The 15,801-nt window shown below is 42.9% G+C and overlaps 1 protein-coding gene across 2 annotated transcripts in view; it reads left to right on the forward strand.

The window, feature by feature from the left end:
* The first annotated feature begins 769 nt into the window (after positions 1–769).
* LOC137423786 (uncharacterized) overlaps positions 770–15,801 on the forward strand; it is a 29,682-nt gene continuing 14,650 nt past the window's right edge. The window contains exons 1-7 of one of the 2 annotated variants that reach the window (XM_068111291.2): positions 770–963; positions 3,892–4,023; positions 6,363–6,410; positions 6,740–6,883; positions 12,442–12,544; positions 12,632–12,753; positions 12,878–13,001. In XM_068111291.2, coding sequence (XP_067967392.2) covers positions 3,949–4,023; positions 6,363–6,410; positions 6,740–6,883; positions 12,442–12,544; positions 12,632–12,753; positions 12,878–13,001 — 616 coding nt within the window. In that variant the 5' untranslated portion in view covers positions 770–963; positions 3,892–3,948. The remainder of the gene's footprint in view (positions 964–3,891; positions 4,024–6,362; positions 6,411–6,739; positions 6,884–12,441; positions 12,545–12,631; positions 12,754–12,877; positions 13,002–15,801) is intronic. The other variant, XM_068111299.2, reaches the window with a different exon arrangement.

Below are 15,801 nucleotides of genomic sequence, written 5' to 3' on the forward strand. Positions count from 1 at the left end.
AGGATGGGGGGGGTGGAGTATGAGGATGGGGGTTGGGGGGTGGCGCAGGAGGGTGGGGGGCGTGGGTGGCGTTCGAGGATGGGTGGGGTGGCGTAGGAGGGTGATGTCATTGGAGGGTGGGGGTGGCGTAGGAGGGTGGGGGGGTTGGGTGGTGTAGTAGGGTGGGGGAGGAGTGGGGTAGGAGGATGGGGAGGGTTGCGCATGAGGTAGGGTGGCGTAAGAGGGAGGGAGAGGGGCGTAGGAGGGTGGGGGAGGGGTGGCGTAGGAGGGTGGGGGTAGGGTGGCGTAGGAGGGTGGGGGTAGGGTGGCGTTGGAGGGGAGGGTGGCGTAGGAGGATGGGTGGCGTAGGAGGATGGGTGGCGTAGGAGGGGTGGGGGTAGGGTGGCGTTGGAGGGGAGGGGGTGGTGGTGGCGTCGGAGGGGGGGGGGGGGAGCGAATAGGTTTTTTTGTTTGTTTGTTTACGACGTTAGTATGAATATACATGCTGCCCGGTCTTCTAGCAACCATTGAAATTGGTTTAACATACCGTGATGTGATACTCAGAATGATAGTTGATACTGATAAAAATACCTTTAGTCAGTGTAGTATACTGGTACCAGTACTGCGTTTTTCTACCAGGTGAGCGCCCAGGGGTATATTTTTATATTGTTCGGTCAGTCTTCCTCATACTTGGCTTTGCCTCAGCTTTTTCACGTTAATTCCATCTCTTTTGTATTTGTTCGGTATATGTTGGCCATGACGGTGCATTTAGAAACAGTATTTCCTCCGCAGTCGGATTTTGAATATTTCAGCTGTTGCGTGCGTTTTCCACTGTGTAAGATGCCGTTGCTTGAGGACATTCTGTATGTACTAATTAAAGTACTGTATTTGTATGGGAAATGCCTTCTGGTTGAAAGTAAAAAAGGATGGGTGCAAATGAAGTCTTCAGCTGGAATATCAAGTTGAGAGTGCGGGAAATTTGAGGTGAGCGGTGATTATTTTTTAGATTTGTTAAAAAACGTTAATTGTACCGAAGTGAGAGAGCGAAAGTGGACGTACGGGGTTTAATATATCCTTGTGGGATACTGTATTAAACATTATTTAGGCTTATTTTATTTACCTCATCCATATGTGTATACACTATACACCATAGATACCAATTTGGATTGTGATACTTGTTAGGATCTGGTCGATCTTCATTATTCTCCACTGCAACTCTCGCCCCGCCCCCAAGCAATAAAATAAAGGGAATTTAAAACATCCTGAGGTCTGACGTCTGAGAATGTTTGTTGTGCCTTCTTCGCCCCACTCTTCTTCTTCTCCTCATTGGATGAAGTAAATAAAAGGATGGATCGAATCAGTGTTTTCGGTAAAACACACACAGGACGGGCCAAATTCCTCGTATAATACTGCCTCATCATCTCTGAGTTCTAACTTGGGGAATTCCAATTTGGGCAATTCGAGCGGTTCGAGATATTCGCTTTTGTTTCAAAAAATACATGGTTTTCAGGGTTATCCCATAATGCCGTGCGCGCCGCCATGTTGGTTGCATACACGTCCTTGGCAACGGTTGCATCAGTAAGCTCTAAAATCTATCACGTTTATCCTGTTATTCTGACTTCCTGCAATGGAAGGTTATGCTAATTCTTTGGCCTTGGTTGCCTTTTCTCGCTTGCTTAGCTTGCCAACCAATATGGCGCCCGCGCACTGCATCATGGGTAGTGAAACCCCTCTATAGGGTTTTATCATAATTTATTATACTAGGGCATGCCCGTACTATATATATATCTAAAATTATATCCCCCCCCTCTATTTACATGAAATGGTTTGGTCCATTCGCAAAGCCAAAGCGAACGGCTTGCGAGTACGGTGACAATCCCCCCCCTCTATTTACATGAAATGGTTTGGTCCAAAGCGAACGTCTTGCGAGTACGGTGACAATCCCCCCCCTCTATTTACATGAAATGGTTTGGTCCAAAGCGAACGGCTTGCGAGTACGGTGACAATCCCCCCCTCTATTTACATGAAATGGTTTGGTTCAAAGCGAACGGCTTGCGGAGTTTGGTAAAGAAATCGCCATAGCGTGCACAAACGCGCAGGAAAGCGAAAGAATCGCAAATTAGTTTTAATTAGTTTTAAAACATAGTTTAACGCCAACATAGTTTGCCAACGGGAAATAAATGAATACGCTCTCAAATGTGCCGTCCGAGGCAGAGTCTGTTCGCCACGTTCGGCACACGTGATAGCTCGCTGCTCTCTGATTGGTTGAATCGTTTTTTGGACATAGCTCGGTAACTACTTCTCCGATTAATATGAAACCTTGAAAAGGCACATCCTCAGGTCCCCAGCAATATACCTGGCAAGTTTCAAGTATATCGGACCCGTGGTTGTCGAGAAACAGCGGTCACAGACCACACACAGAGATTAGTGGAATTATAGATAGATGTACACAGACATTAGAAAGTCTTTCACTCCAATCCCAAAGATACATACAATACAAGACCCTCCTTTTCTGCCTCCTTTCTCCAATCTCTTCCCAAGCTTCTTTCCTTTCTCTCCACTCCTGGTAAACCCTCCTTTCCCCTAACATCTTCCATCTTCTTCCTTTTCTTTTTCCCAGATTTTAATTTTGCACATCACCCAATTGCCCACCCAATGATGCATACGTAATAAGTAAATGGCCCTTTGCGGTTTGAAGTTTTATTTTCACCCCTGGACTTCACCAGGAACTTATTTCCATCAGGACATCCCAGAGGTTCTCACACTCGCCTCTGAACTGTCTCGCTTGGGTTTGAATCCCGACCCAGCTATAAAATGTCATCCTAGTGTTTCACTGGCAGGGTGATTTATCAATGTGTGTGCAGTCCCTCGGGTTGACGTTCAACTGGGTGTCCCATCTGCCGGTATTAGTTGGCAGACGTTAAAGATCCCACAGTGCCCTTCGTGAAGAGCAGGCGACCTATCGCCGGCACCCTGAACAAATTACAAATTCCTGCTGTAACGTACAGGGGGTACTGCATCGGCAGCACGGCTGTGCTCCCAGAAAATTAAGTTCACCACATCCACGTGCTGCATATGAAAGAAGAAGAACCTCTAGAAATTGAGGAGCCAAACTAGTTTGATTTTGCACTTTTTGAAATTGAAGAATAATTTCCCTGTTCTCTACTGACACTACAGATCACTACTACAGATCACTGCAGATCTACAGATCTCTACTACAGATCACTACAGATCTACAGATCTCTACTACAGATCTCTACTACAGATCACTACAGATCTACAGATCTCTACTACAGATCCTGAGGGGACAGGGCCTTCTCCATCGCTGCTCCCACCCTCTGGAACTCACTACCTCACACCATCAGAGACTCCTCCTCACTCACCACATTCAAAACATCACTCAAGACCCACCTGTTCAACACTGCATTCAACATTTAACCCACAGCATTTAACCCCTGACTATCTCTTCTCCTTCTTTTTGCTTTGATTATTTACCTATTGATTTTTGTCTTTTTGCACTTGTTTTTTGTACTCTGTCAAAGCGCCTTTGGGCTTCTTGAAAAGCGCTATATAAAATAAATGTATTATTATTATTACTATTATTACTGTTGTGCTTGTATGCTTTCCTCTCTCTCCCCCCTTCTTGTCTCCCGGCCCCTTTATTTATTGTATGTTTTTTGGGTCCGTGCATGTTTTCGTGTGTAATGTGTTAGCTCTTACATGAGCCTAGACTCTGTATACAATAAAAAATGAAAAAAATACTTTGGCCATAAGTTTTTATCAACTACCCACGATGCTGATAAAAACAACAATCGTATGCAATGACACAAACGATAAAAGAAGCTCGTTGATGCTATGTGCTTGTACCTGCATGTCACAGTCTCCCAAATCGTGTGCTCTTTCATTATCCAGGTGTAACACTTGAGGGAGAGTGGACAAAGAAAGGCTGCTTATCCAAGTTTCAGTGCCATGCCTCTCGTTGGTAATAAGCGCCCAAAGGGAGCGAAGAAGCTACGCAAGAAAGTCAACCGTCCCACTTGGGATGTGTGTATTGCTCAGCTGTTTTGTGTTTGTGTTTGTGTGCATGCATGAACCTATATACCTGCATTTGCTGTTATCTACCATTTCAAACATAGTCAGTTTGTGTGTTTGTGCAGATGTCTGTCTCCCTTCATAAGGGTAGGTTTTAAAGGCCAATCTTTTAACAGGAATGTGTGTTCAATATGGTCTATTTTTGAGGATAAAACAAACTCGAAAAACATTTTCCATAAAAGACTAATTATACCTCTTCTATTGGAATTGTACACGTGGCTTGCAAACCGAGCCTCAAGGGCAGTGTACAGAAGCGTTTTTTTTTAATACCAATAAATACAAGGCGCACGGATGTGAAATTCGCTGCACGTGATGTGCAATGCGTATAGAGTAAAATGAGTGTTCATTTACATCCGTATAAAACCACCGTTTAGAGGCCATTTTTCCCCGCAAAGCGGGGGTTGGCCTTTTCGGGGACCGTGGTAGTTGTTGTTTTTTGGTCCCCTTTTTGAAGCAATGTTTTACGGCCGGATGCCCTTCCTGACGCCAACCCTTTTTGCCGCCTTCAACAACAAACAGGGAATTACCAGTGAACTGGTACTCAATTAGCCGACCTCGGAAGGATGACAGGCTGAGTCAACCCCCCTGGCATTAATTCGGCGATCGACCGAGATTCGAACCCAGGATCCTAGTATCCTAAGCCGGCACCCTAGCCGCTAGCCCAACACCAGGGATAAACCCTTCAGGGATAAACACCATTTACATCCGTATGATATATAATAAATAAAGAAGATATAAGAACACCTGACACTAGGCCGAGGCTTCAGACTTTGGCACGCTCATGAGGCTGCACCGTCGAATAAACTGTTCCAACCCGTTGTATTTGACGGACTTTTTACTGGTGTAAAATAAATGGGCTGTAGTTGTCATATTGAGGGTGTGTTGAAAAGTAATGCCTACTATTATTTTCTCTAAAACAGATAAAGATATTCAAATTAAGCAGACCGATACTAAGATCAATATTTATTTCTCAACATAAACACCACTGTGGTCCACACATTTCTGCCAACGTTCAAGTAGTTTTTGGTTGCCGTCACAATAGAACAGTGCGTCCTGCTAACTTAAACAGCACTTCAAAGTGGCCTTGACATAATTGTTGGACAAAAACCTGTTCTCCACGAAGGGTGTTCCAATACAATGAATATTTTGTTCCAATACAATGTTTTGGGAAGAGATGAAAATCTGATGAAGCCACTGGAGATGCGTGTTGTTCTGGTGATCCTTTGTGGTGGTACTTCATTGACCATCCTTTACTGGCAGGATCGTAATGGTGCACCCAACTCTCATTTTTAGTCATCTCATCCTCCATTATCCCATCTCCATTCATCCCATCTCCAGTCATCCCATCTCCAGTCATCCCATCTCCAGTCATCCCATCTCCAATCAGTCCTCCTAACTCTCATCCACAGTAATCTCATCTCCAGTCATCTCATCTCCATTCAGTCATCCCAACTCTCATCCACAGTCATCTCATCTCCAGTCAGTCATCCCAACTCTCATCCACAGTCATCTCATCTCCAGTTAGTCCTCCAAACTCTCATCTCCAGTCATCTCATCTCCAGTAATGTCATCATCTCCAGTCAGTCATTCCAACTCTCATCTCCAGTCGTCTCATCTCCAGTAATGTCATCATCTCCAGTCAGTCATCCGAACTCTCATCTCCAGTCATCTCATCTCCAGTAATGTCATCATCTCCAGTCAGTCATTCCAACTCTCATCTCCAGTTGTCTCATCTCCAGTCAGTCATCCCAACTCTCATCTCCAGTCGTCTCATCTCCAGTAATGTCATCATCTCCAGTCAGTCATCCGAACTCTCATCTCCAGTTGTCTCATCTCCAGTCAGTCATCCCAACTCTCATCTCCAGTCCTCTCATCTCCAGTAATGTCATCATCTCCAGTCAGTCATCCGAACTCTCATCTCCAGTCGTCTCATCTTCTTTTTTTTGTATTCTCAGTCAAGGCTCGTATGAGAGCTAACACATAAAACGCATTTCACGCTTTACAGCACTGATAATGTCATGCTAGCACTGAGACATCTATAGTCAGAATCGTGAAACTTCGCACCCAGTGGTGGAAAGAACTAATGTGCGGACTGCGTTTTGTTTCATTCGAATATCTTCACCTGTTTTGGAGAAAAATAATAAGAGGCATTACTTTTCAAAATGTCCTCGTATTTTATGAAAAGTAACACTTTTCCCTCCTCTGTTATGACTGTTTGCATGGTTCTGTGATTTTGATAGCCTTTTTATGTTCTTTTTCTTATTTTAAGTTTTTTTTTCTTTTTTCTGCAGAGCACTATGACAGACATTGAAGCTATGAAAGCCACACCAGACGAGCTGGTATGTCATGTTTTCATTCACTGATTTATTGTTACAAATCGAGGCCATACATTGTCAGGATCATTACAACTCTTCTCTTATAATAATTTTTCATCGTTCTTCGCTGTTTTATAAAAATTTGATGAATCCAGTCACATGACAAACATTTAGCTGTGATTCCAGTAATATGTCAGGAAAATGCTATTTCAGTGTATAGGTTAATGCAATGTGTAGGGAGAGAGGTGATTGTTTTGGATATAAATATTCAAATTTCATAATATGGATGGCTCTGTTGCAGAAATGAGAGATAAAAACGATGGCAAAGCTAATCATATGCAATATATTTTCAGGCCCATCGAAAAGAAATTCACCATTCACGCAATAAGTCTCAAGTCCAGGGAGTTTTACGATCGTATTGTACGCACTCAAAAGTTCACACCCAGGCGACATCCAAGAAAAGTCGAGTTGGCCGAGAAGCTGCGGTCACAAAAGAGGTGAGACATCGGAAAGGTAAAAAACGAAAATCCACACTAACTTGCTAAGAATGCCAGAAAACCTTTTCAACCCACAAATCGTCAATTCTGCAGCAGGGCCCTTATCTGCGAGTAGCTTATAAGCACGAGAAACACCTGTGCCCTTCAGGATCAGCCTGGGAAGGGGGGCGGGGGGTGGGGAGTGGAGGGGCGATTGGTAGGAGGGATAGTGGGAGAGGTGGGGCAAATATATATTTGTGCTGTAGCTAATAATCCCCCCAACCCCCTCCCTCCCACCACGAAATTTGGCCCACGGCGGGAGTAAACCACCTGCACTGTGGAACGTACACAGACGAAAATCGTAGGTCCTCTCCTACTCTCCCAATCAAAGGGGCAGGCAGGTTGTTGTGCCCCTGACCCGGCCTTAGGTACGACCAACACGTATGCAAATTTGGTGGAAATCAGGACAGTCCTGTTTTTTCTATGAATCTCAGAGGTGTAACACACACACACACACACACACACACACACACACACACACACACACACACACACACACACACACACACACACACACACACACACACACGTCATTCAATAAAAGTAGGATGCCACAGGCAGTGCATGACAAACTGCAATGCATGCCTATTGCATCATCCGATTCATTGTACTGTCACCCGACTATGTGCGGCAGACTAAGTCTCTCTCAATTGACTTTAAAATTTTCTTTGATGAGCTACAGGATATTGACATTTTCATTGATGCAAGAAACTTGTCAGCCTCTATTTCCAACTGACCTAAATGATGACCCATATTTTAGAGTGAATACATAAGTAACTAGAACGGCACTCGGTAGAGAGCATACCTCTGCCAGGCTGAACAGTTTACGTTTTGTAACCCACTGATTGGCCGGCCTACCAGAATCAAATCGGCTTGTTTTTGTCACTTACCCAGCTCATCCACCTAATATTGTCATAACCTGTTCATAACCTTTTGAAATATCATGCTGTATATTGTTTTTGGCCCAATCTCTAAATGGTGAAGAGTTACTTAAAAAATTATCGTATCCGGATCTGGATTTGAATCTTCACCAAAATCCTTTAATTTTGTTCTTGTCATACACACAACCTCTCCACCAAATTTCGTCTGAATCTGTCCACTACTTTTTGAGATATCCTGTTCACAGACAGACAGACAGGAATGAAAACATAGCCTCTTCCACCTTTAGTGGTGGAGGTATTAAAAACAAATTCTTCATGGTGGTTTAATACTCTTGGAGGTCTAATAAACTCTGTGATGCCATTAAAATTGGGGGCCCAAATTGTAAAAACAAATCGTACAACAGCAATAAGCCTTCCCCTATATTAATTGGATATCTGCGATCACAAAGCGATCGCCAAGGGTAAGTCCGCGATCTAATGATGGTCATGTTTTTTTTGGACCGCCATATGAACTTGACGTTAAACATTTATGGATAGAGTGTAGATTAAGAAAACGTGAGCCCATCTACAGTCTATCCATAAAACTCAACATCTTGAAAATCAGAGGAAATTTAGTCAAGTTATGATCAAAAAGGTGTTATTTGTTAATTGGGTCACAATCCAAACTAGAACGCCACTCAGTAGAGCGCATACTCCCGCCGTGGGTCAAGATGGAATAATACGTTTTGTTTAACATCCCCTCTCCCCAAAACAATAAACGAAAAAGAAAGTAGGCCCTAACTGTCAGAGAATTTATTTTGATATATCTCGGAATTAGAGGAGAAAAACATCATTTAAGAATAAGAATAAAAGCTTTAATGCAGTAAAACAGAAAGAAAAATTCCCAAAAAAATTCCTGGATCCAGAATAATAATCTTAACTGAGCTTCACCAAAAACTAATCAATTATTCCTTATCCCAAGGGCAATCATCCCACCAACTTTCATCCAAATCCATTCAGAACTTTTCCAGATATCTTGTTCACAAACACACAAACATACATACACACACACACACGCACACGGACGGACACGATCGAATGCATTACTCCCTCCTAGGTCAAGCACACTAAATATCAGGTGCACAACTTCAGTGCAGGTACACTATTGCGATGCAAGAACATCTTGGAAGGCCAAGCGATATTTTTGAGATGCCGCATTGGCAAAACTGAGCAATGACAAAAAAAATGCCTTATTTGTTTTTTCAGACCGCCATTTCACCTTTAACCTGGATGGGTATCTATCTATAATTCCAGTAATCTCTGTCTGTACGTTTGTCTGTGACCGCTGTTTCTCGACAACCACGGGTCCGATATACTTTTAACTTGCCAGGTATATTGCTGGGGACCCGAGGATGTGCCTTTTCAAGGATTCATATTAATCGGACAATTACTTACCGAGCTATGTCCAAAAAACGATTCAACCAATCAGAGAGCAGCGAACGATCGCGTGTGCCGAACGTGGCGGGCACACTCTGCCTCGGATGGCACATTTGAGAGCGTATTCATTTATTTCACGTTTGCAAACTATGTTGGCGTTAAACTATGTTTTACAACTAATAAAAACGAATTTGCGTTTCATTCGCTTTCCTGCGCGTTTGTGCACGCGATGGCGATTTCTTTACCAAACTCCGGAAGCCGTTCGCTTTGGACCAAACCATTGCATGTAAATAGAGGGGGGGGATTGTCACCACTCGCAAGCCGTTCGCTTTGGACCAAACCATTTCATGTAAATAGAGGGGGCGGGGGGGGATATAATTTTAGATATAGATATAGTACGGGCATGCCCTAGTAATGTAAATTAAGAGTAAATGCGACTTACTCTAGGCTATCTCGAGAGGGAAGTTTCATTCCGATCGGACAAACTTTAGTCGAGTTATGGTGAAGCATGTTGGAATATCTATAACTGGAACGGCACTCAGTGGAGCGCATACCTCCGCCAGGCTGAACAGCTTGTTTGGCATCCCACTGTTAGGCCGGATCTGGATTCGGACCTGAACTAAAGCTAATCGGCTTGTTCTTGTCACCTAACAAACTCATCCACCTAGTTTAGTCATAACTCGTCCATAACCTTTTTAAATATCATTTTATATGTCGCTTTCACCCAATCTCTCAATGGTGAAGAATCACTTAAAAATTAAATAACCCTCGTATCCGAATCCATATTCAGATCTTAACCAAAATAGAATCTATTCCCTCACACACCCATCCTCTCCACCAAGTTTCGTCCAAATCCGTCCATAACTTTTTAAGATATCCTGCTATATATCGTTTTTGGCCCTATCTCCCAATGGTGAAGAATCACATACAACATTATACTAGCCAGATCCGGATCTTCACCAAAATCTAATCGTTTTATCCATGTCAAATAGACTACCTCTCTGCCAAATTTTGTCCAAATCCATCCGCAACTTTTTGAGATATATTGTTCACAGACACAAACAATCAAACAAACAGACAGAGGTGAAAACATAACCTCCATCCACCTTTGGTGGTGGAGGTAATAAGGTCATGACCTTAAGAATTATGTCAAGGTCAAATAATAACGACAACCCCACCTACTTTGTATTACCATTATTGATGCAAATTTCCATTCTGAAAGTTCCAGCCAGCTCCGAGATACAGCTCGGACATTGTCCGAAAAAAAAGAAGAAAAAAACAAACATAAATGATGATTTAGTACTGATAGGGGCTTAAGAAACTGGGGTGTCGTTAACATTTTGGGGCACAAATTGTAGAAAAAAAACCTTCAAAAAGTATGAGTGTACCCCTATCGTTTAGGGGGAGGCTTAATTACTAGTTTCTTTATCTCAATATGATAAAAGCAATGAAGATAAAAGCATAAAAGCAATGAAGAGTAGAAAAGCGGGAGGGCCGACGGGAGTTGTGGGAGATATGTTGAAGGCAGCAGGAAATTGGGGTGTGAAGAGAATGACAGAGATCTGCAATCTGGTGGTGAAAGAAGGCCGCATTCCAGTGGATTGGGAACTGAGTACCCTCGTCCCTCTATACAAGGGGAAAGGTGACCCTCTGGACTGTGGCTCGTATCGAGCGATAAAGTTATTGGAGCATGGAATGAAGGTATTGGAAAGGGTGTTGGAGAGGAGGATAAGGAAGAAAGTGAAGATTGACGAAATGCAGTTTGGATTTATGCCAGAAAGAGGAACGACAGACGCACTTTTTATTGTGAGGCAGTTGCAGGAGAAGTACATGGAGAAGCGGAAGAAGTTGTTTCATGGGTTTGTTGATCTGGAGAAAGCATTCGATAGGGTTCCACGTGAAGTAGTGACATGGGCATTGAGGAAGTTAGGAGTGGAGGAATGGTTGATCAGAGTAGTGATGGCAATGTACAAAAGAGCGCGCACAGCTGTCAGGACGAAGGACGAGAACAGTGGTGAGTTTGAGGTGAAGGTGGGAGTGCATCAGGGGTCGGTACTAAGTCCACTACTATTTGTAGCTGTGATGGAGGTGCTGGCTCGGAACGTAAAGGAGGGTTTACCGTGGGAGTTGTTGGATGCAGATGATCTGGTGTTGATTGCAGAAAGTATGGATGGACTGAAGGAGAAGATGAACAAGTGGAAGGAATGTATGGAGACAAAAGGTCTGAAGGTGAATATCGGAAAAACGAAGGTGATGGCAAGTGGTAAAGCATGTGGTGAGGTGGAAAGAACTGGTAAGTGGCCGTGTGCTGTGTGCAGGAAGGGTGTCGGAGTGAACTCCATTCAATGTACAATGTGCGCTGAGTGGGTTCATCAAAAATGTAGTGGTCTGAGAGGGTCATTAACCAGTGTGGCAGCTACATTTAAGTGTAAGGTGTGCACAGACAGAGCTGCAGATGGAGGAAATGTTGAGTTGGATCTTGGAGACGGCATGAAGCTGGAAGGTGTGAAAACATTTTGTTACCTAGGAGACATGCTGAATGGAGAAGGTGGATCAGACTCGACAACGGTTGCTAGAGTGAGATGTGCATGGAAGAAGTTTCGGGAACTGAGTGGCGTGCTGACGAGGAAGGGAGTGTCGTTGAAGCTGAAGGGAAAGGTGTATGCTGCATGTGTGAGAAGTGTTATGATTTATGGGCGCGAGACATGGGTAATGAACGTAGAGCAGCAACGAAGGCTGGAAAGGGTGGAAATGCGAATGGTTCGCTGGATGTGTGGAGTATCGTTGAGAGAGAGGAAGACAAATGATGAATTGCGAAAGATGATGGGAATAGAGCCTGTGATGGATGCTGTGAACAGAAACAGGTTTAAATGGTTTGGTCATTGGTTGAGGAAGGATGAAAGTGACTGGTTGAGAAGAGTGATGGAAATGAATGTAGAAGGAAGTAGAGGACGGGGAAGACCGAGAAAGACTTGGCTAAAGATGGTCGAAGAAGAAATGCGGGCAAGGGGGTTAACAAGGGGAGATGTAGAAAATCGGGCAAAATGGAGAAGATTGTCATGGGGACCGCAAGGCTAACCCCCGCTCTAGCAGGGAAAATGGCCTTAAAATGCCTGTTGTTTGTTTGTTGTTTTATCTCAATATGATAAAGCACCTATGAGAGAAAATTGTAATGTACCGGTATGTTGGAGACACTGATAATTTCTAAGCTGCTTTGTGCAGGTGCTGGTACAGCCGTATTCTCTGAGTGAAATGTTGTCACACGCTGATCGTTTGTTGGCTTCAGCTGAGGACTCGTATGAACATGTCCCACAGCGACGCACTGGTCAGTATGGACAAATACTGGCATATAAATTAATTTATAGTGATGGAGTAACGCAGATATAGGTACTGATGCATGTGTGTGGTGCAGGATTACTTTCTGTGACTCCAGCCCCTAGCACCCTGTGCAAATCGCCAGATGACCCGTCTTTGGTTTGGCCACTCGGTTCCACCTCATTCAAGGATGACCAACCCACTCAGTTCCGCCTGAAAGTAATACTAGAATTGATGTCACAGTTGATTTCAAGTGACATTGATGGCCTTACTACATGTTTTACTTGATATCCTCACCCTTGAGTGCTGATCAGAGTTAATCTCATGTTATGTCACCCCTCAGGCACTTAATGACATCCCGGAAGAATCGTTTTCAGTGGGTGATGATGATGAACAAAAACGTCCTTCCAATCTATCTGATGTTGAACATGGACATCCTCAATTCCACAACTGTCCACCCTATTCTGGTACAGTGTAGCTGAAGTGTTGTTGTCTTTGTAACATGTAATGTTAAATACCAGTCAGTGGAGAAAGAGCAATTTAAGATGTTGACTCTAAAATCCCAAAGTACTTTACAAAGGAAACGTAGTACTGAAAAGGATTTCAGGAAAGATTGAGGCTGTTGTTTTTTTTTAAGGCAGCGAGTTCCACTGTTGAGTACATCTGAAGAATGCTCAACCTCCAAAACTGTTTGGCCTAGTGCGGGTAATTACCAGGAGATTCCAGTCATTAGATCGTAGATTTCTGTAAAGGGCCCATTTTGTTTTTGGCTTTTTAAGTCATGAAAAATATTTTAAGTTATTTACATTTGTGTACTGTGAGCTCGTGCAATGTATTGGGAATTTTGAGAGATATGATCAAATTTGTGAGCTTTGAGACTGGCAGCCATATTATTGGGTGAATGACAAGGCCTTGAGAGAAGAGGCAGCAGATAAGCTAGAATGAGTTAGCACAAACCTCTTTTCTGTACAACAATTATCCTTGCTCTATCCAAAAATCTAACCTCCTGAAAGACCTAAAGTTGCATGGATGGTAGGTGAATATGTTTGTGGTCGACTGAGTGGGCAGACAAGAGAAGCACAGTGATATAGAAGATCATGGATGGATCGAGGGAACAACACGAGGACAAGGTGTGCTGTCACTCAGACTAGACTAGACTAGACTAGAGTGCAATATTCTTTTGCTGCCTGCGAGCACTTTTTCACTGGTAATGAAAGATTTGCCATCATTGAGGATCTGAGGACATATAAATATAGGAATTTTTACAACAAGTTGAGAGTTCATAGAACAACTCACCCCATGCAGTCTTGAGATAAATATAATAATAAACGTATAACGAGAGGAAAAATACAAAACTAGAACATGGGCGGGGTCTGTGAGCGGCAAGTTTGATTGGTCGTGATAACGTAAAATGCCGTAATATTTTTTCCATGTACTACTAAACAGAAGGTTTTTGTAAATTTCCAAAAAGGCAATTTGTGGTCTATTCAAGAATATAATTCATTTGAAATAAAATGCATAATGATGTCATAATGTGGACGGAGGCATATCGGTCAACGTCATGATGTCGAAGAGTGCCGTTCTAGTCTAATGGAGTTCAGATCGCTCAAACGTGTGCAGCGGTGACTTGTGTGCAGATTTGCCCTGTGTTCAGATTCGCTTTGTGGGTATTTTAAACCAAACTGATATTTGAATTTCAAATAGAGTATGCAATTCACAATGTGCATCCCTTTTACTTGACCTCAGTTTATGCTTAAAAAGAATTACTTTTTTAAAACTCAACTGGACTATATCCAGCTGAGTTTTTGTCGACACCCAGTGTCTGTCGTCCATCGTCCGTCGTCCGTCTGTCGTCTGTCTGTCGTCTGTCTGTCGTCTGTCTGTCGTCTGTAAACAATTCGACGTCTACGCTCTAAAAGTCACAAATATTGATCACATATTATTTAAAATCAAATCAAATATTGAGTCACAAATATTGATCAGTCACAGTTTGATTAAAACCTGTTATGCAGCATCTTTAAGACATAAACTAGTTTGGGATTGCATTTGGGCGTTGCACGCCCAAAAATGGGCGCGGCAGGGCAAAATATTGATATTGAAAAATCAATTTTTGTCATATATTTTTAGCACATATAAACTATATAGTTTGTGGTTCTATTATACATATTCTAACCATATTGATGTAGACCAGTTGAGTTTAGGTTCCCTGGAACCTCTAGTTTGGTGGGGGGAGTGGGGCAGGGGAGAATGTCACTCGTATGCCTGCAAGATGAAGAAACACAATCATTTATATAAAATGCGGCCACATTTAGGTATATTTGCCCTGGGACATTGGAGCAGAAGCACCCTCCCCTACATCCACCCTCACATCTCCCAACTAGAACGACACTCAGTCGAGAGCATACTTCCACCAGGTGAACAGTTTACGTTTTGTATCCCAGAGTAGACCAGAAAATCACAATACAGAATCGCATTTAGTCAAAATCATCCGTTCGCAACTCTTTGAGATATCCTGCTTTTATCGTTTTTGGCCCTATCTCCCAACGGTGAAGAATCATTTAAAAAATGATACGAGCCGGATCCGGATCCGGATCTTCACCAAAATTGAATCGATTCTTCCTTATCACACACACAACCTGTCCACCAAGTTTCGTCCACACACATAACCTGTCCACCAAGTTTCGTCCACACACACAACCTGCCCACTAAGTTTCGTCCAAATCCATCCATAACTTTTTGAGATATTCTGCTATATGTTGGTTTTAGCCCTATCACTCAATGGTGAAGAATCACTTTAAAATTAAATAATTCTCACATCCAAATCCATATTCAGATATTCACCAAAATCTAATCGATTCTTCCTTGTCACACACACAACCTCTCCACCAAGATCCGTCCACAGCTTTTGAGATATCCTGTTATGTATCGTTTTTGGCTGGGTTTTTTGGCAATGGTGAAGAATCACGTAACAAATTCTAGTAGCCGAATCCGGATCTTCACCAAAATCTAATCATTTCGTCCTTGTGACATATGCTACATCTCTGCCAAATTTCGTCCAAATCCGTCCACAACTTTTTGAGATATCTTGTTCACAAACAAACAAATGGACAGACAGACAGACAGACAGGGGTGAAAACATAACCTCCATCCACCTTTGGTGGTGGAGGTAAAAATAGAAGCTAACTTTCCCTACTCCCCTGCCATCGCACAAGTGCAAATGGGGAAATTATAATATCGTATTAAATCATGCAAACATACTTTTCAATT

Source organism: Myxine glutinosa, chromosome 1 (genome assembly GCF_964187855.1).
Source record: "Myxine glutinosa chromosome 1, kmMyxGlut1.1, whole genome shotgun sequence".
In the NCBI taxonomy this organism is placed as follows: Eukaryota; Metazoa; Chordata; class Myxini; order Myxiniformes; family Myxinidae; genus Myxine; species Myxine glutinosa.